The sequence below is a fragment of the Oenanthe melanoleuca genome, chromosome Z (assembly GCF_029582105.1).
Source record: "Oenanthe melanoleuca isolate GR-GAL-2019-014 chromosome Z, OMel1.0, whole genome shotgun sequence".
In the NCBI taxonomy this organism is placed as follows: Eukaryota; Metazoa; Chordata; class Aves; order Passeriformes; family Muscicapidae; genus Oenanthe; species Oenanthe melanoleuca.
The window spans coordinates 66,473,559-66,488,006 of NC_079362.1; the positions used below are offsets into that span (position 1 = coordinate 66,473,559).

At 37.8% G+C, this 14,448-nt stretch overlaps 1 protein-coding gene across 1 annotated transcript in view; it reads left to right on the forward strand.

The window, feature by feature from the left end:
- Positions 1–14,218, forward strand: part of GOLPH3 (golgi phosphoprotein 3) — a 32,038-nt gene extending 17,820 nt beyond the window's left edge. Inside the window, exons 2-4 of the mRNA XM_056514036.1 lie at positions 2,334–2,465; positions 6,884–6,998; positions 10,374–14,218. Coding sequence (XP_056370011.1) covers positions 2,334–2,465; positions 6,884–6,998; positions 10,374–10,798 — 672 coding nt within the window. The 3' untranslated portion in view covers positions 10,799–14,218. The remainder of the gene's footprint in view (positions 1–2,333; positions 2,466–6,883; positions 6,999–10,373) is intronic.
- The last annotated feature ends 230 nt before the right edge of the window (positions 14,219–14,448 follow it).

The window sequence follows — 14,448 nt, forward strand, 5'->3', positions numbered from 1 at the left end:
TACCAGAGCAATCTGAAAAAGATCATCAGTTTAATGGATTGAAAAGAATCTCTTTCCTAGCTCTGTGAAATTTCTGTGTGTGGAAATATAATATTCCTTCTCTAGAGGATTATCTGTGAACTCTGAGCCTGGGGGGCAGAAGGAAAATAAGAAGATAGTGGCAACAGGATACATTGTCATGACTTCACTGTCATCTAATCCACCAAAACAAGCCACTCCATTTATGAAGGATGTAATCTTTTTGAGGGTGTTTTTCAGGACTAGTTGGTTGAAAACTGTTGGAGGTTGTGCAGTCTCCATCCTTGGAAATTTTTGAGACATGCTTGAATAGAATCCTGAGCAACTTGCCTTCATAACTGAACCTGCTTGCAGCAGGAGGTAGGACTAGAGACCTGAATTACCTTTTGAGCCTGTATTTCTGTGCAGCCCTTGGCCTATGGCCACTCATGTTAACTGCTGGAGCAGAGGAGTTTACATCTGGTAATTGCTGCTGGGGGTGGTGTGGTTAATGTCACTTCATTTAAAAATAGTAATTTTAAAAATAAATTCAGTTTTCATTGCTAAGAAAAGGGAAAAGCATCAGCACTTTAGTTCTTTGCGTAATAATATGAAACTTTCTATGAATACGAGGAAGTTTAAGTTTATTGTGCCTGTGAGTTGTGCAGTATGTATTGTCTGACTTCAGAAATTATTATGTGAAGAGACTGATTGGAAATAGAATGTGGGAGTCATATCTTTCCTGCTCAAGCAAATACTTCGCTTTAATTGTGTGTGTTATTTGGCAAATATGTTTGGTGCCAACCAAAATCTTAATTGCAGAATGGCATTATAGGACTAATTGATATGAGCAAAGTAACAGCTCTAGAGTAGCAGGCTGATTAGATATCTTCTCAAATGCCTTTCCAAACTTATATTTATGGTGTTTTAAATAAATATATGGGACCTATTTCTGTAATTACCTTAGAGCTTCTGTAACTACCTTAGATATTTTGTAGACTTTTTGTAACTATTGGTCATCTGTATAATACAAAATATTATATCTTGAAAATAGCTATGTGCAAAATTGAAACAAGTATTCTTACAGTCCTGGAAATCTGTAATTTATGGCATTAGTTAGAGACTGGTTTGTAAATTTAGTGGTCTTAGGATATGTACATCTTATATCTTTATACATTGGCAGCTTTTGTCTGCAAAAAATAATAAAATTTACTTGCTCTTGATTTGAGCTATTGGTTATTGGTTAAGACAAATTTATGAAAAGCAGAGCTGTCTTCTGCTCTTCCCCTACCTTGTCTTGTGTACAGCACCTTTCTCTAAAGTATCCCAAAGCTGGTGCTTTCAGAAGTGCTTCACTAGAGGACTTTGGAAAGATCTTTATGAATCATACCAAACATTTCTCAGAACATTTCTGAATGATTTTGCTTTGTCTTAGATACTCAAATATTAAAAAAATATGCAAGAACATTGTTGGCTACTCCATATGAAAGAGAATTCTTTTTGTAAGACTTTTTTTGGTCATAACTGTTGAACAATGGAGTACAAAAGTCAATAGTTGTGTTTCTAGATACTGATGGGTGAATGTATTGGGTCAAGTGGTCAAGTGGTCTGTTCTGCCATTTAAGCTGTCAATGAAGAAACAGATAAATCACCGTAGGTGTGGTGTGCTTCGAAGAATAAATGTGGTATGCAGTTTTGCACTTTGTATACAAACTATGCTTCAAGCTGTAAAAGCACGTTTCCAAAGTATTTAAATGACAAAATAATAGCTGTTATAAATATTTCTTTGAAAGCTTTTGTCTTTTAGTTTACTATGTTCAAGCCAAAAGAATTGGTTCTGTGATTTGTGCTGATTGCCACGTTTGTGTTTTACAGGGTACTCCATAGTTAACTTAATATCCATTTTTAGTTTATTGTTGCTTTCTCAGTGCCATGTTGCTTATGCATGGGAAGTCATGTTAATATTTTTTGGTCACTCGTAAGGCCATGTGATGTCTGTAATGCCAAATGCTTGACATCTTAGAAATGTCATAAGTTTATTTTGGCTGTGTATAAAACTACACTTTATACCTCACAGTTCCTGCTACCTCCCTCTTTCATTCAGTATCATTTTCCTGAGGATTCCCAGTTCTTCACAAGGCAGAGACTGAGTGTCAAAACTAACAGTGCATGAGACTGTTTCTCTTTCATGTTTTCAGAGCAGGAATGATAGTGACTAGTGATACCACTTCAAAAGTGTGAAAGCAGGAGAACTGCTTGGAGAACACAGCAAGGCCCTTTTTCTGTTCGCTTTCAGGTGGAGATGGAGATATCTTACTGTCTTTTGTTCTTCACAGGGTTACACATCGTTCTGGAATGATTGCATCTCCTCGGGATTGCGTGGCTGCATGTTAATTGAATTGGCATTGCGGGGGCGTCTCCAGCTGGAGGCCTGTGGAATGAGGCGCAAAAGTCTGCTAACAAGAAAGGTGAGTGCAGGAAAATTACCACATTTACTTGTCATGCTCCACACAATATAGGAACTATAAGTTACAACTGATTCAAGAAAAAGGATTTTTTTTTTTTCCTTATGAAAGGATGGTGATTCTGAGTAATGACCTAAGGCAGATGCACAAAGTTAAGAAGTGTCTCAGTGGTGGAATGAAGTGCCTTGGAACATCTCTGGTACCTGCTGTGTGCCCGTGTTTGTTCTCTGGATGTGTGGCTGATACTGTTGCCAGCCAACCGTTGGCAGTGGCTCTGGCTGGCGTGCAGTGGCAGCAGTTGCTGGCAGTGGCACCAGCTGTAATCTGCCAAAGGAACTGGCTTTTGCAATGCTGGTGGGATGTGGGCTGAGGCTGAAAGGAATGGGTAACTGCCAGATGACAGATGTGTCCTGCAGGCCACCAGTTTACTTCTGGTGTTCACAGTGCTGCAGTTTGTGCTGGCATTGCAGGAAAGGAAACCGTTCGTGTTCTTGTGGCCCCTGAGAACACAAAACTATTTCGTTTCAAGCATGAGGCTAGTTGTGTTAAATTGGTTGTACTCTCTGACCTTCAAGAGGCCACATCTCTGTGGTCCTTTGTAGAATTAGGCTGAAGATTTAAGGCCTTTCTATTTTTTGCTTTTACCACTGAATTTTCCATTTGTGCAAAATGTGCAAAGTCACACTCTTGGAAGAATTTTTACTTCATCAGCATTAAAGGATACCTGTGAAATAAGCCTTTTCAAAACCTGGTCAAATATTGTCTGTCCACCACAGATAAATTCCCTTATGGCACATTTCCCTGTAAATATTATCTTTTGCTACATTTTAAGGCAAGCTTGTGAATTCTCCAGCCTTCTCCCAGCTCCCTTCACTTCAGAAAAATTGAACCTCTGTTCCGACGAACAGTCCCTGCTTCTTTTAGCCTCTTTTAAGCATATTCAGCATTGATTAGTTCGCACATTTTTTTTTCCTCCAGAGCTTTTGGCTTCTTAGGCATTCAGTAATCTTCTTAGGCATTCAGTCAGGAGTTATTTTCATTCCGTGAAAACCTTGTCAGTTCTATCTACTTGAATATTAACTGTGAGGTTGCTGGGTTTTTTAGGAAAATGGAAAAATAACTATGTATATTCACTAAAGAATACAAGCAAAATTATTGGTCCAGGTTGTGTTTGGTTTTTGTTTGATTGTGATTGGGTGCTTTTTGTTAAATTTCATCATGTGATTTTTGTGATTGGGTAGATGTATTTGTTTAAGGTGGTCTGAAATCTGTGCAATTTAGAGGTTTTCTTTTTCTGCTGTTGTAAGATATTTCAGATACTTTTGATTTTTCAGGCAGGAGGGTTGTATAAAAATAGACATTAATTTAAAATTTAAATGAAGGTTGTTTTCTGCTTAAGTACTTTGCTGCAAATAAAATCTGTAACTGCACTACCTGCATCAATTTAGCAATCATTCTTGTGAATGACTTGTGTTGTTTTGCACGTTATGTGAAATTTTCCATTAACACTTAATTTCAGTCTTGTTTCTATGTTGGCCAGGTTTAGGTGTTTCTACTCAAGTGTCTTCCTTGTCCTGCTTCTACAGGCTTAGCTCCCCATGCCCTTAGCTTTGACTGTGAAATAAATTCTTAATTTAATGCGCTTAATAAGTAGAAAGAGTAGAAATGATACATCCAAGGTTGTAATTTAGGGGTGAAAACTCATTTACTTTGATTAGTTTAGTTTCTACAGGAACCACCCTCTTGATCTTGTCATCAGGTGGGACAGAAAGTGGAAAGGTGAGGACGAGAAGAGGGTAGAGCAAGTTTTTTGGGCAGTAACACAGATTTATAACCAGCTAACAGTGGCTTTGATAATATAATTAACTTGAAAGAATGATAGCTACAATGATTTCAACTTAAAGCCCTAAATCAGATTGAGCTCTGCTGATAATATTTTGTACTTAAGAATGGATCAAGATGCATTAAATCTATGATTGAATGCCCATAGTCAAATGAGAGCGAGGAAAGTGGACAAGGACTTGCTGGACCTTAGTGAAACTTTGTGAGTGGATGTGTTACACATTGCAACATCCTTGTAAATTTGGATTAAGAGTATATAATTGTTGCACCATTCTGCAGTTCTGTCTACTGAGATCAATATTAGAAACAAATGAATATTGAGGTTTGCAGGTGGTTATTGAGATTAGAAGATGGTACTCTACATTGCCTTACAGGCTCGGATGGAGTTATTAAAAGCTAAGGAAATCCCAACAAATCCCTGCCAGATGTACTTCAGTATTTTATAGCTAATAATTCGGAGCAATTCATGCAAGAGTGAATTTTTGTATTAAAACTATAAAATGAAGTTTACTTAAAAATCTGTGCTTAATCTTTAGCTTTGTGTAATTGCAGAGCTGCATTGTGAAAAATGCAAATTAAATATTCTGTATAATTGAAATTTCCTTAATTGGTAAGTACCAGGCAAATTTAGTACCTGATTAATCGCTGAAAAATTAGAATAAAGAATATTTTTTGCAGTCAGGCTAAGGACCAGCATCTCTGAAGAACCAAGATATTCACTTCTTTTTCTACCTTAGTCTCTGTGTTAGAGAGGAAAAAGGTCCCCCTTTTGAATGCTTAATCTTCTGTGGTGAGTCAACTCATGAGGTCCCAAACCCAGGCAGTTTCCCACTCTGAAGAGAGTTAGCCAAGAGGCATTCACCACTAAGTCATTCAAGAAAGAGCAGATCTCTGAAGATTCAGAGGTGGCTGGGCTTCTGCTGTTTCTCTCTCCATGTGCTGGGAAGGGATGGGAGAGAAATATTATGGGAGTGTGAGCCAATATACACTCATTTGAGGGGAAAAAGATGATCTTGACTGAGCATACAGTGCTGTGGATATCCAGTACAGGAAAAACAGTGCTGGCTCATACTTGGTGATTTTTATTGAAAATCTTAGTTTCTGTGCTTTATAAAGACCATCTGAATTGGAAATATCATTCCAGCTATGACCTGCTAGATACTCACAAAGATCTCTTGAGCAATTTTAATCTCATAGATTCTGTACACTTTTGCACACCAGCTGGGGATCATCTTGCAGGGATTGAAGTTGTCATTGTAGCTTATTTCAGTGTCATCAACAGACCCTATGAAAATGCATTGCACTGTATTACTTCTAGTAAAGATTATTAGAACTATGAAACAGAAATAAACTTGAGCTATATTTCAGTATGACATTTCCAGAACACCTTTCTGACTACTCTGAAGTGTTAGGAAAAAGAAGAGCTTTCACTTCCTGCTTTTCCTATGTGTGTGTGTGTGTGTGTGTGTGTGTGTGTCTGTATATATATGTATATGGAATTATGTTCATGTATTCATTCTTCTGTCAATTGTCTGCTGTGTTTTCCCTATGCTTGTAAAGTGCTAACTTGTAAACTATTTAAATTGCCAGATATAGTAATAACAACAATAAAAATAATAACAACAAAAACAACTGCTACTACTATTATTGTTAACAACAGTAGTAATTCTTCTATAAATAAAGAAAGATTTTATTTAAACATACTGACCTGAGCGAATTTAGTCTGTAAGTTTTCATTTGGTGCTCTTAATTTTCTGTCCAGAAAAAAAATTGTATTTGTGCATGGTTTCTGTAACTGCTTATACTGATAAACAAGCAGTTACTCAAATTTTTGAATTTTGTTATGTTTTTCTGTATCAATTTTTTTGGTGCTTTCCTGAGTGAAGAACTTAATAATTTTAGAAGTTATTAAATATGAGACGTAAATAGTATTGCATTTATTGTTGCATATTAAAGGGTTTATTGGTACATATGTATTTTTCCTAATATGTGTGGTTTAACTGTTATTAAATGATACTCTCTTACCTGGCAGTGTGTTCTTCAGAGCTGCAAAACTTGCAGATGTTGTCATGAAACTATTTTTAACCATTACTATGTTGAAGAAAACTAATTTTGTACTTTTTTTGTTATTTTCATGCAATCTGATTAATTAACTCAGTATTTTGAATAAATTGACTTGAAGCAGTAAAATGGCCTGTATTTGGAGACTTATTTAGTGTAGTGTACTTTATTTTGGGGAGATAACAAAGGACCTGGCTGAATAAGCGAGTTATTTTCCTTAAAAAAAATTAGGTTTTAAGATTGTTATTAATACTATAATTTTAACCCATTAAGGTTAATTTAAGTTTCAGATAACCTCAGATTTAACATATTTTGAATTAAACCACAGATAGTTGTTTTGCTTTTTTTTTTAAACAACAAAGGTTTGGGTTTTTTGAAGTTGCATATTCTTAAGAGTGAGTTTGTTTTTTTAAAAAAAATTCTTCTGGTTTTCATAACAGGTAGGTTTTTTTATTGATGGGTGTGTTTGTCATATATGAATTATGTCAAAATACTGACTGTGTTTTATTCATTCTTAGGTGATTTGCAAGTCAGATGCTCCTACAGGGGATGTTCTGCTTGATGAAGCTCTGAAACACATTAAAGAGACCCAGCCTCCTGAAACAGTACAGAATTGGATTGAACTGCTTAGTGGTAAGCCTTCACATAATGTATTTGGGTTTTTAGTCCAAATAAAGCTAATTATCTGGCATCACAAGAGATTATATTGCAAGGTTTTTTGAGGAAATATGCAGAAATATTAATTAGTATGTCCTCTAGGGTAGTCTCTTGTTGATTGTAGCCTTTAATTAAATATAAATCACTGTTGCTTTTGACTTGGTACAGAAAGGATCTGTATGGAAGTGTCAGAGGACATCTCAACTCGGTGGAAGAGGTGCCTTCCACTGACTCTGAAGTAAATCTGGGCTGCACCGTGGAGATCTAACTGCCTTTCCCTGTGTTTGGAAATGAGGGTTGGTAGAAGTTTGGAGCCTGAGTGTGTGCACTGAGTATTCAGATCTTTCAGTAAAGAAAGGAGGTGAAGAACTCATAGCTCACATATGAAACTTGAGGGTGATTTGGCCATTAATCACGAAGAAAAGATAAAGCGTTAGGAATTTTATTTTTTCATTAACTGAAGAAATGTGATAAATATTTTTAAATGTGAGATGCTTCTTGTTGGTCAAAAGAAAGTCTTCAAGATGAGTACTCTGCACACAAGTCTCCCTCTAAAGCTAGTAAATAGAATTATGCATAGATTTGGTTGGAAGGCACTTTTACAGGCCATCTAGTCCAGCCCCTCTGCTGTCAGCAGGGACACCTTCCACCTGACCAGGTTACTCAGAGGACCATCCAATCTGACACTGGGTGTTTCCAGGGATGGGGCACCCATCACTTCTCTGGGCAATCCATTCTTGTGTCTCATTGTGAAAAACTTCTTCCTTGTATCTAATCTCAGCTGAGTGTCCTTCACTTTGAAACCATTACTTCATGTCCCAGGCCCTGCTAAAATGTCTGACCCCATCTTTCTTGAAGTCTCTCTTTAAGTAGTGAAAGGCTGCAGCAAGGTTTCCTTGGAGCCTTTTCCTCTCCAGGCTGAACTGCAGACAGAATTGATCACCAGCGTTTGTCTGCTTTCGCAAAGCACATATATGCAGCTTGCTTGGTGTAGATCAGAGCTGTACTTCAATTGTGTGAACAGCCCAGGAAAAATCCTTGTTTTGTCAACAGTGTGGCTGGGAGGTTGGGGGTAATGAGATTTGGAAGTTGCCTGTGTAAAATCTGCTACTTAAAACCATTGAGCTGCAGAAATGAGCAAAATCTCTTTGCCTTTCTCTGGTTTCCCGTTTTCTTTGTTCTGCCCATTCATTCTGCACCATTTAGACAGCCTTTCTTGCACACCGGTTCATTCTCAGTTCTTTGCCATTCCTCCTCTCCTGCTCCTTGGCTGTCAGGCAGGGGAAGAAGCTGGACTACAACAGAGCCCATGTCAGGAGGGGCATGACTGCTGCAGAGCTGTGTAGTTCAGTTCTCACTCATCTCCCCTTCCCTCTTAGAGCCAGCAAAAACAATTCATTTTTCTTGTCCCAAATACATAATTTGTGCTGACATTTCACCTCTTCTCCCAGTGCAATGCACATCAAGTTAGGTCTGGCTCAAAAAAGGTCAGCTAATGAATGAACTAGTGTTGTAGGTTTTCTTTGAGCTAAGCTAAGGTTTCTCTGACCCTGCTGGGCTTTGGCTCTGGGAAGATAGTTAATCATCAGGCCTGTGGCTGAGGCTTGAATCAATCATTTTTACTAACATATGTTTATCAATTACTAATTCTTAGATGGCATTAGTATTCAGATCTGTCCTGATGAAGAAAAATATTTCAGTGGGTCTGGGAAGAGGTTTTTATTTTTGTTGGTTGGTTGGTTTTGCTTTGTTTTGTTTCATTTAACACATTCATAAAGTTAGAATTTTGTTTTGGGGACCAGGTCGATCCTGGAAAAGATCTTCTCTAGCCATGATTATCAGTGATGCAGGATGCTGCTTGGAGTTACAGTACATTTGAGTTCAATATCATCATATAAATTAGTATATGGTCATGTAAGGTGATATTTGTCAGGCTGATGTTTATAAGGTAGCCTCTAAGGAAAGCAAAGGTAGGGAATATAGATGTTTTTATTGAAATGTCAGGTTTCCTGTAGGTGTAGCAAACGTCTCTCTGTGTCTGCGTCTGTGTAATTGATGAGCTTGGTCACAAGGTGTCACCACAGCACTGACTTTCAGCCACATGGCAACTGTACAAAAATCTAGGAAATAGCCTTTGTCCTGTGAAAGGTAGTAAGGAAAACCACTCTTTTGTGTTTGTGTCATAGTTCCATTCATGATCAAACTAGGGAATTGCACTTGGTGATGTGTAGTTGGACATGTAGTTCAGGCCTAGTTGGGTTTTCTGCCTTTCACTCTGCAGTTGGAGTCACCTGATTTGTTTACTTATCTTGACTGTTCTTGGATACAGTGTGTGTCACTCTCCATCACAATGGGAGAAACCTGTGGCTTACTGTTGTGTTGCTAATATTTTATACTAACCAATAAATCTTTCAAAAGTTTGGTACAGAAATTCTCACAGCATTTATGGAAGATCTCCATCTATGTAAGAAATACTTAATGCTCTTGCTTTTCTTGCCCCTTAAAATGCATAGTCTTTTACATCAGGAGGGGATTATGATAAATTCTTAAGTAAGCTGGAATTAAATTTTTTAGCTTGTTAAGCTCTTAAGCAAAGGTAGAATTCTCACTGCTAAACAGTTTTAGTTGGAGCTGTTGACGCTGATTTTGTGCTTTGTCAATTTCCTCTATGCACACACAGTCACATACTCTGAAGCGCCCTGTTCTTCTGCCTTAACAAAAGGCATTAGAAATAATTTATATAGAAACATTAAGGACTCTGCCCAACACATGATTCATGTGTGCACACCTGTGCCATACACATTCTCACAGTGCAAGGTCACTGATTCATCTGGTGGAAGTAGGAAGGGGGAGAAGACTGGAAATCTGTAGAAACAAAGAAATCCTCTGGGTAGGTGTGCATTAGCTTGTCTCTGTGGCAGAAAAAAGGCAGGAACACTTCTTCCAGTCTTTGAAAAGGCTGGACTCAGAAGAATGCACGAAGACTGTGGAAGGTGCTTGATTTTACTTTATTTTTATTTGTTACTAGAAGTAAATTCATTCTGCAAAACTAGTACATTTTTTGTTTTACAATACAAGATTTTTGTTTATTTTTCATATCTGTAATCAAGACATGGGTTAGCTGTCATTTATTCCAGACTTTCAATGGACTCCAGAGCTCCTCCCATGAGGTTCTCCTGGTCTCTGCCTGCATGCCAGGCTCAGAAAAATGCTGACAGGAGCACAGTGTCTTGTAGTCTGCTGTATGATTTTGACAGCTCATTCTGCACCACAGAGGGGGGAAAAAAACATCACTGCAGCAGTACAGCTTAAACTTTGTCTGACTGTTGTGTGGTTTTCTTGCTGTTTTAGGTGAAACATGGAACCCACTGAAATTGCACTACCAACTACGAAATGTCCGTGAGCGGCTAGCTAAAAATCTAGTGGAAAAAGGTGTACTGACAACAGAGAAACAGAACTTCCTTCTTTTTGACATGACTACGCACCCTCTCACCAACAACAACATCAAGCAGCGCCTCATCAAGAAGGTTCAGGAGGCGGTTCTTGACAAGTGGGTGAACGACCCGCACCGCATGGACAAGCGCTTGCTGGCGCTCGTGTATCTAGCCCACGCCTCAGACGTCCTGGAGAACGCTTTTGCCCCCCTCCTGGATGAGCAGTATGATTTAGCCACAAAGAGAGTGCGGCAGCTCCTGGATTTAGACCCTGAGGTTGAATGTATGAAAACCAACACAAATGAGGTTCTGTGGGCTGTTGTAGCAGCTTTCACAAAGTAACTGCATTCAGACTGAAGTGTTCTCTCTTCTTTCATGTAAACCAGTTGTTTCTCTTTTATTGACTATTCATGTTTTCTGTAATTTGTACACCTTCTCACATGATGGATCGGCTTTTGTTTAATGGGGATTATAAGTGGTGTATTCCCTACTTCTCTATCTGTATACAGGATTCTGCTGGTACAAGAGACTTTCCTGTTTAAAACAACAGAAAAAGGGTTAACTGCCATATTGGCATTCCATTTCCTATTCAGTTTGAGTTACCTTAAATACTTTAATTTTTCACCTCATTGTTATTGAAGTGGTTTGTCACCAAAGCTCCGTGTTGAAGTGTCTGTCAGGACATTTTATACACCGATGTTTTCAACTCTATCTAACAAAATTACTTAAAAAGCAGAAATGCCATTAAGCAGCTTTTTCAATAGTTCCTGTAAAATGCCCTATAAACTTTAATTTTCATGCAAGTCTCTTGTGTACTTATAGTTTCATTAGAATGATAGCTGAGTCATAAGGCTAGTATGGAAAGGTCCAATTGTTTCATAAACCAGTTTTGAGAGGGGATACATTCCATTATAATGTATATATAGTTTGAATTGTATATTAACAATTGCCCCATCTTAGTATTTTTCAAGATCTACTTACTTGTCTACCTGGTGCCCCTTATTTGCTGTCTGCTATTGCCATCTGATGCAAAGAAAGGCCTCCTGCAGAGGTCCTGTGTGTGAAAGCTGTTTGTTTCCAGAGTAGTCTCTGGAGTTTGCCATCCAGGTATTCTCAGTCTATGCATTGCCTTTGAAAATTAGTGAATGGAAAGAGACTGCTTTCTATCATTGGTACGTTTTTCTTTCCCTCCACTTCTGTATGGAAGAGACTCATGACCAGTACAATTCTTGAGTGCAATTTTCGGTTTTGTACACAAATTAATGTTTGTCTCTTAAACCTTGAACTATTTTACATTTTAAAAACAAAAAGTCAGTCCTAGCAGGTGTTGCATGTAAATGGTTAGCAAGTAATGGCAGCAGTTCAGACAATTCAGATTTCTGTAATGGGATGCTCTGCTATATTTTAATTTTTATATATACAATTATGCTGATTAGCACACTAATGTAAAGAAACCCAAAACCTATATAAAACTCTGGCTTTTTCAAATTTATTGCCTCTTTGCCACTGCTTGTTATTTCCCACTGGTTTCACAGTGTAAATATTATGCATTGAAAAGATTAAGCATTGATTTCTATATTTTTTTCATCATAACGATGCAGATTTGTAGTGGGGCTTACAGGAGTTTAGAAAACTTTTGGTTAATATTCAGAGCAAGAATACTAGATGGTGTATAACTGTAGAGTTGAAATTTAAGAGATCCCTTAATCTGTATACTAGCTTTTTACCTACAGTAAATAAACTATGATCTTGAAAGTGCCTGAAACAGAGTAAGCATGTCACTTAAACTTTTTTGTTGCTAATTAGAAAGGTTTTATTGCCTAACTGAAAGCTTTAGTTAATATCCTTCTTATTAGAAAGGGAGAATTTATATTATGTAGTTCAAACTGACTTAATCAGTGGCGTTGCTTGGATCTGCAGGATTCATGGCTGGGACAGGCTGAGTTAATCTGGGGAGTGTGCAGCGGTGCCTGCTCTAGGTAGACCTCTTCAGTCCTGAGCACAGCTCTACAGCCTCATCTGTGACTGGACTTCCAATTTTGCACTTCATTTTCAATCACTGAGATGCTTAAGTAGTTGACTTTAAAATACAACTTAAATTCATCGTACCTCTATAACCTTTTTTAAGAAAGGTTTTTAAAAATACGGTCCTTAACATTTAATGGCACACTGTTCTTTCAGTTCTTAATGCAATTTCTTTAGATAAATGAAATTAAAAGCATATTGTAAAATATTTCGAACTCTGGATTACAAATAAAAAAACAAACAGTGTTCTCTCAGTTGTAAGATGCTGTGCTGAAAACTTTGAGGGGCTTGGGCATGAACTTGGGACATTGTCTTTTAAACATTTCAAGCTGTGATTGCTTTTAAGTGGAAGAAAAATGAAAATTGCTATGTTGCTCTTATATTTGACAGCTTATGGAATACTTTCTGTATACTTGGTAGTAGATGCAGCTCACAGCTTTCATTATCTCATGTGATTTGTTTCTTCTTTTTTTGTTGCTCTTTGAGAGGAGGAAAAATGTAATTAGACAGAAAGGTCAAAAAAATGGTGGAGTATGCAGGAGAGAGTTATGTGCACAAAACTTAAAATGGCTTTGAAAATCTCAGCTACTTGAAGCATGTTTCAGACTGAAAGTATCTTTCACAGTCCTTTTTTTGGCCTTTCTTCTTCATTTTGTGAGTATTTTCCATTTTCCTGCTGGTTTCATGTTTGGTTATGGGGATATTGGAGTTTTATCACCCTTACAGACTGCATGGTTTAGAAGAAGTCATTCTTTTTTAATCCCTCCCTTGAAAGATGATTTGGGTTCTTAGATTTTTTTTTCCACACATTTCCAGAAGATAACTGCACACAGTATTTATCAGCTTTATTTTGCTTAGATAGAACCTCTGACCACGATGGGGAGAGTCTGTGCTGGACATGTCAAAGAAATTTGATGTAAGTGAGGAAGGATTTGGGAAGAGCAACAGTATATTTTGCTGGACCACCTGGTGTAAACCTGGATGTGCAGGGGAAATAGATGAGCTTTTGGAGTCTTGAGTCCTAAAACTGTGCTTCAAAAAGCGCAAAGCCTCCAGGAAGGTAAGTTTGATAAGCTAACAGGAACTGATTTGGCTGATATAGTTGCCTTAGTTGCTATTTCAGGTTTTTAAAAAATGGTTAAACATGGGAGACTGCGTTGATGAGTTTCAGCGTTGATGAGTTTCTACCTGTGGGCTGCTACTGCAGCTCAGAGAGACCTACCTGGTTTCCAGACAGTTCTGTCTGCTCCAAACCCTTGGCTCTCAGTGGCTGCTTCAAGTGAGGACTCTTATCCAAAGCCTGAACTTGAACATGTGCCTCAAGGAACAGCATGTATTATTCAGGGACACATTCTTTTAAAACAAACTTTCAAGTCAAAACCAGAATTCTGAAAGTTGAGTCACCAAGCAGTGTATATATATATACACACACACATATGTATATATATATATACACAGACACACACACATTTTCACAGTCCTTGAGATTGACATCCTCCTCTCCTGTGTTCTAGAGCTGGTGTTACAGTGCTGTTACATGGACTGGTAGTGAAGCGTGTGTACCATAAATGATGCTTTTGAGGCAAAATTTGCATAAGTGGCAGTAAAAGGCTGCTGACTGTGTGCTCGTGTGTTCATGCCCATTTCTCCTACAAAGTGAAGAAACGTATTAACTGATGTGTTCTGTGAACTGGACTGAATCTGTACTGTAACAAAATAAAGCACTCTTTCATGCTATCAGCTGCAGGTGGTTACTGTGTATCACATGCATGCAATACCTAAAGAATATTTTCATTTCATTTGCTCTGTAATTTCCAGTTTTTCCTCAGGCTGCATTATTTACCAGTTTGATAAACAGAACTTTTTAAAAAGATTTTCATCAAGGCCTTAGCACGGCATCAGCTGGGCTTTAGGCGGCCAAGGTCTGTTATGTCCCAGTTATCCCTGCTGTCTGTCTGTCTTTATCT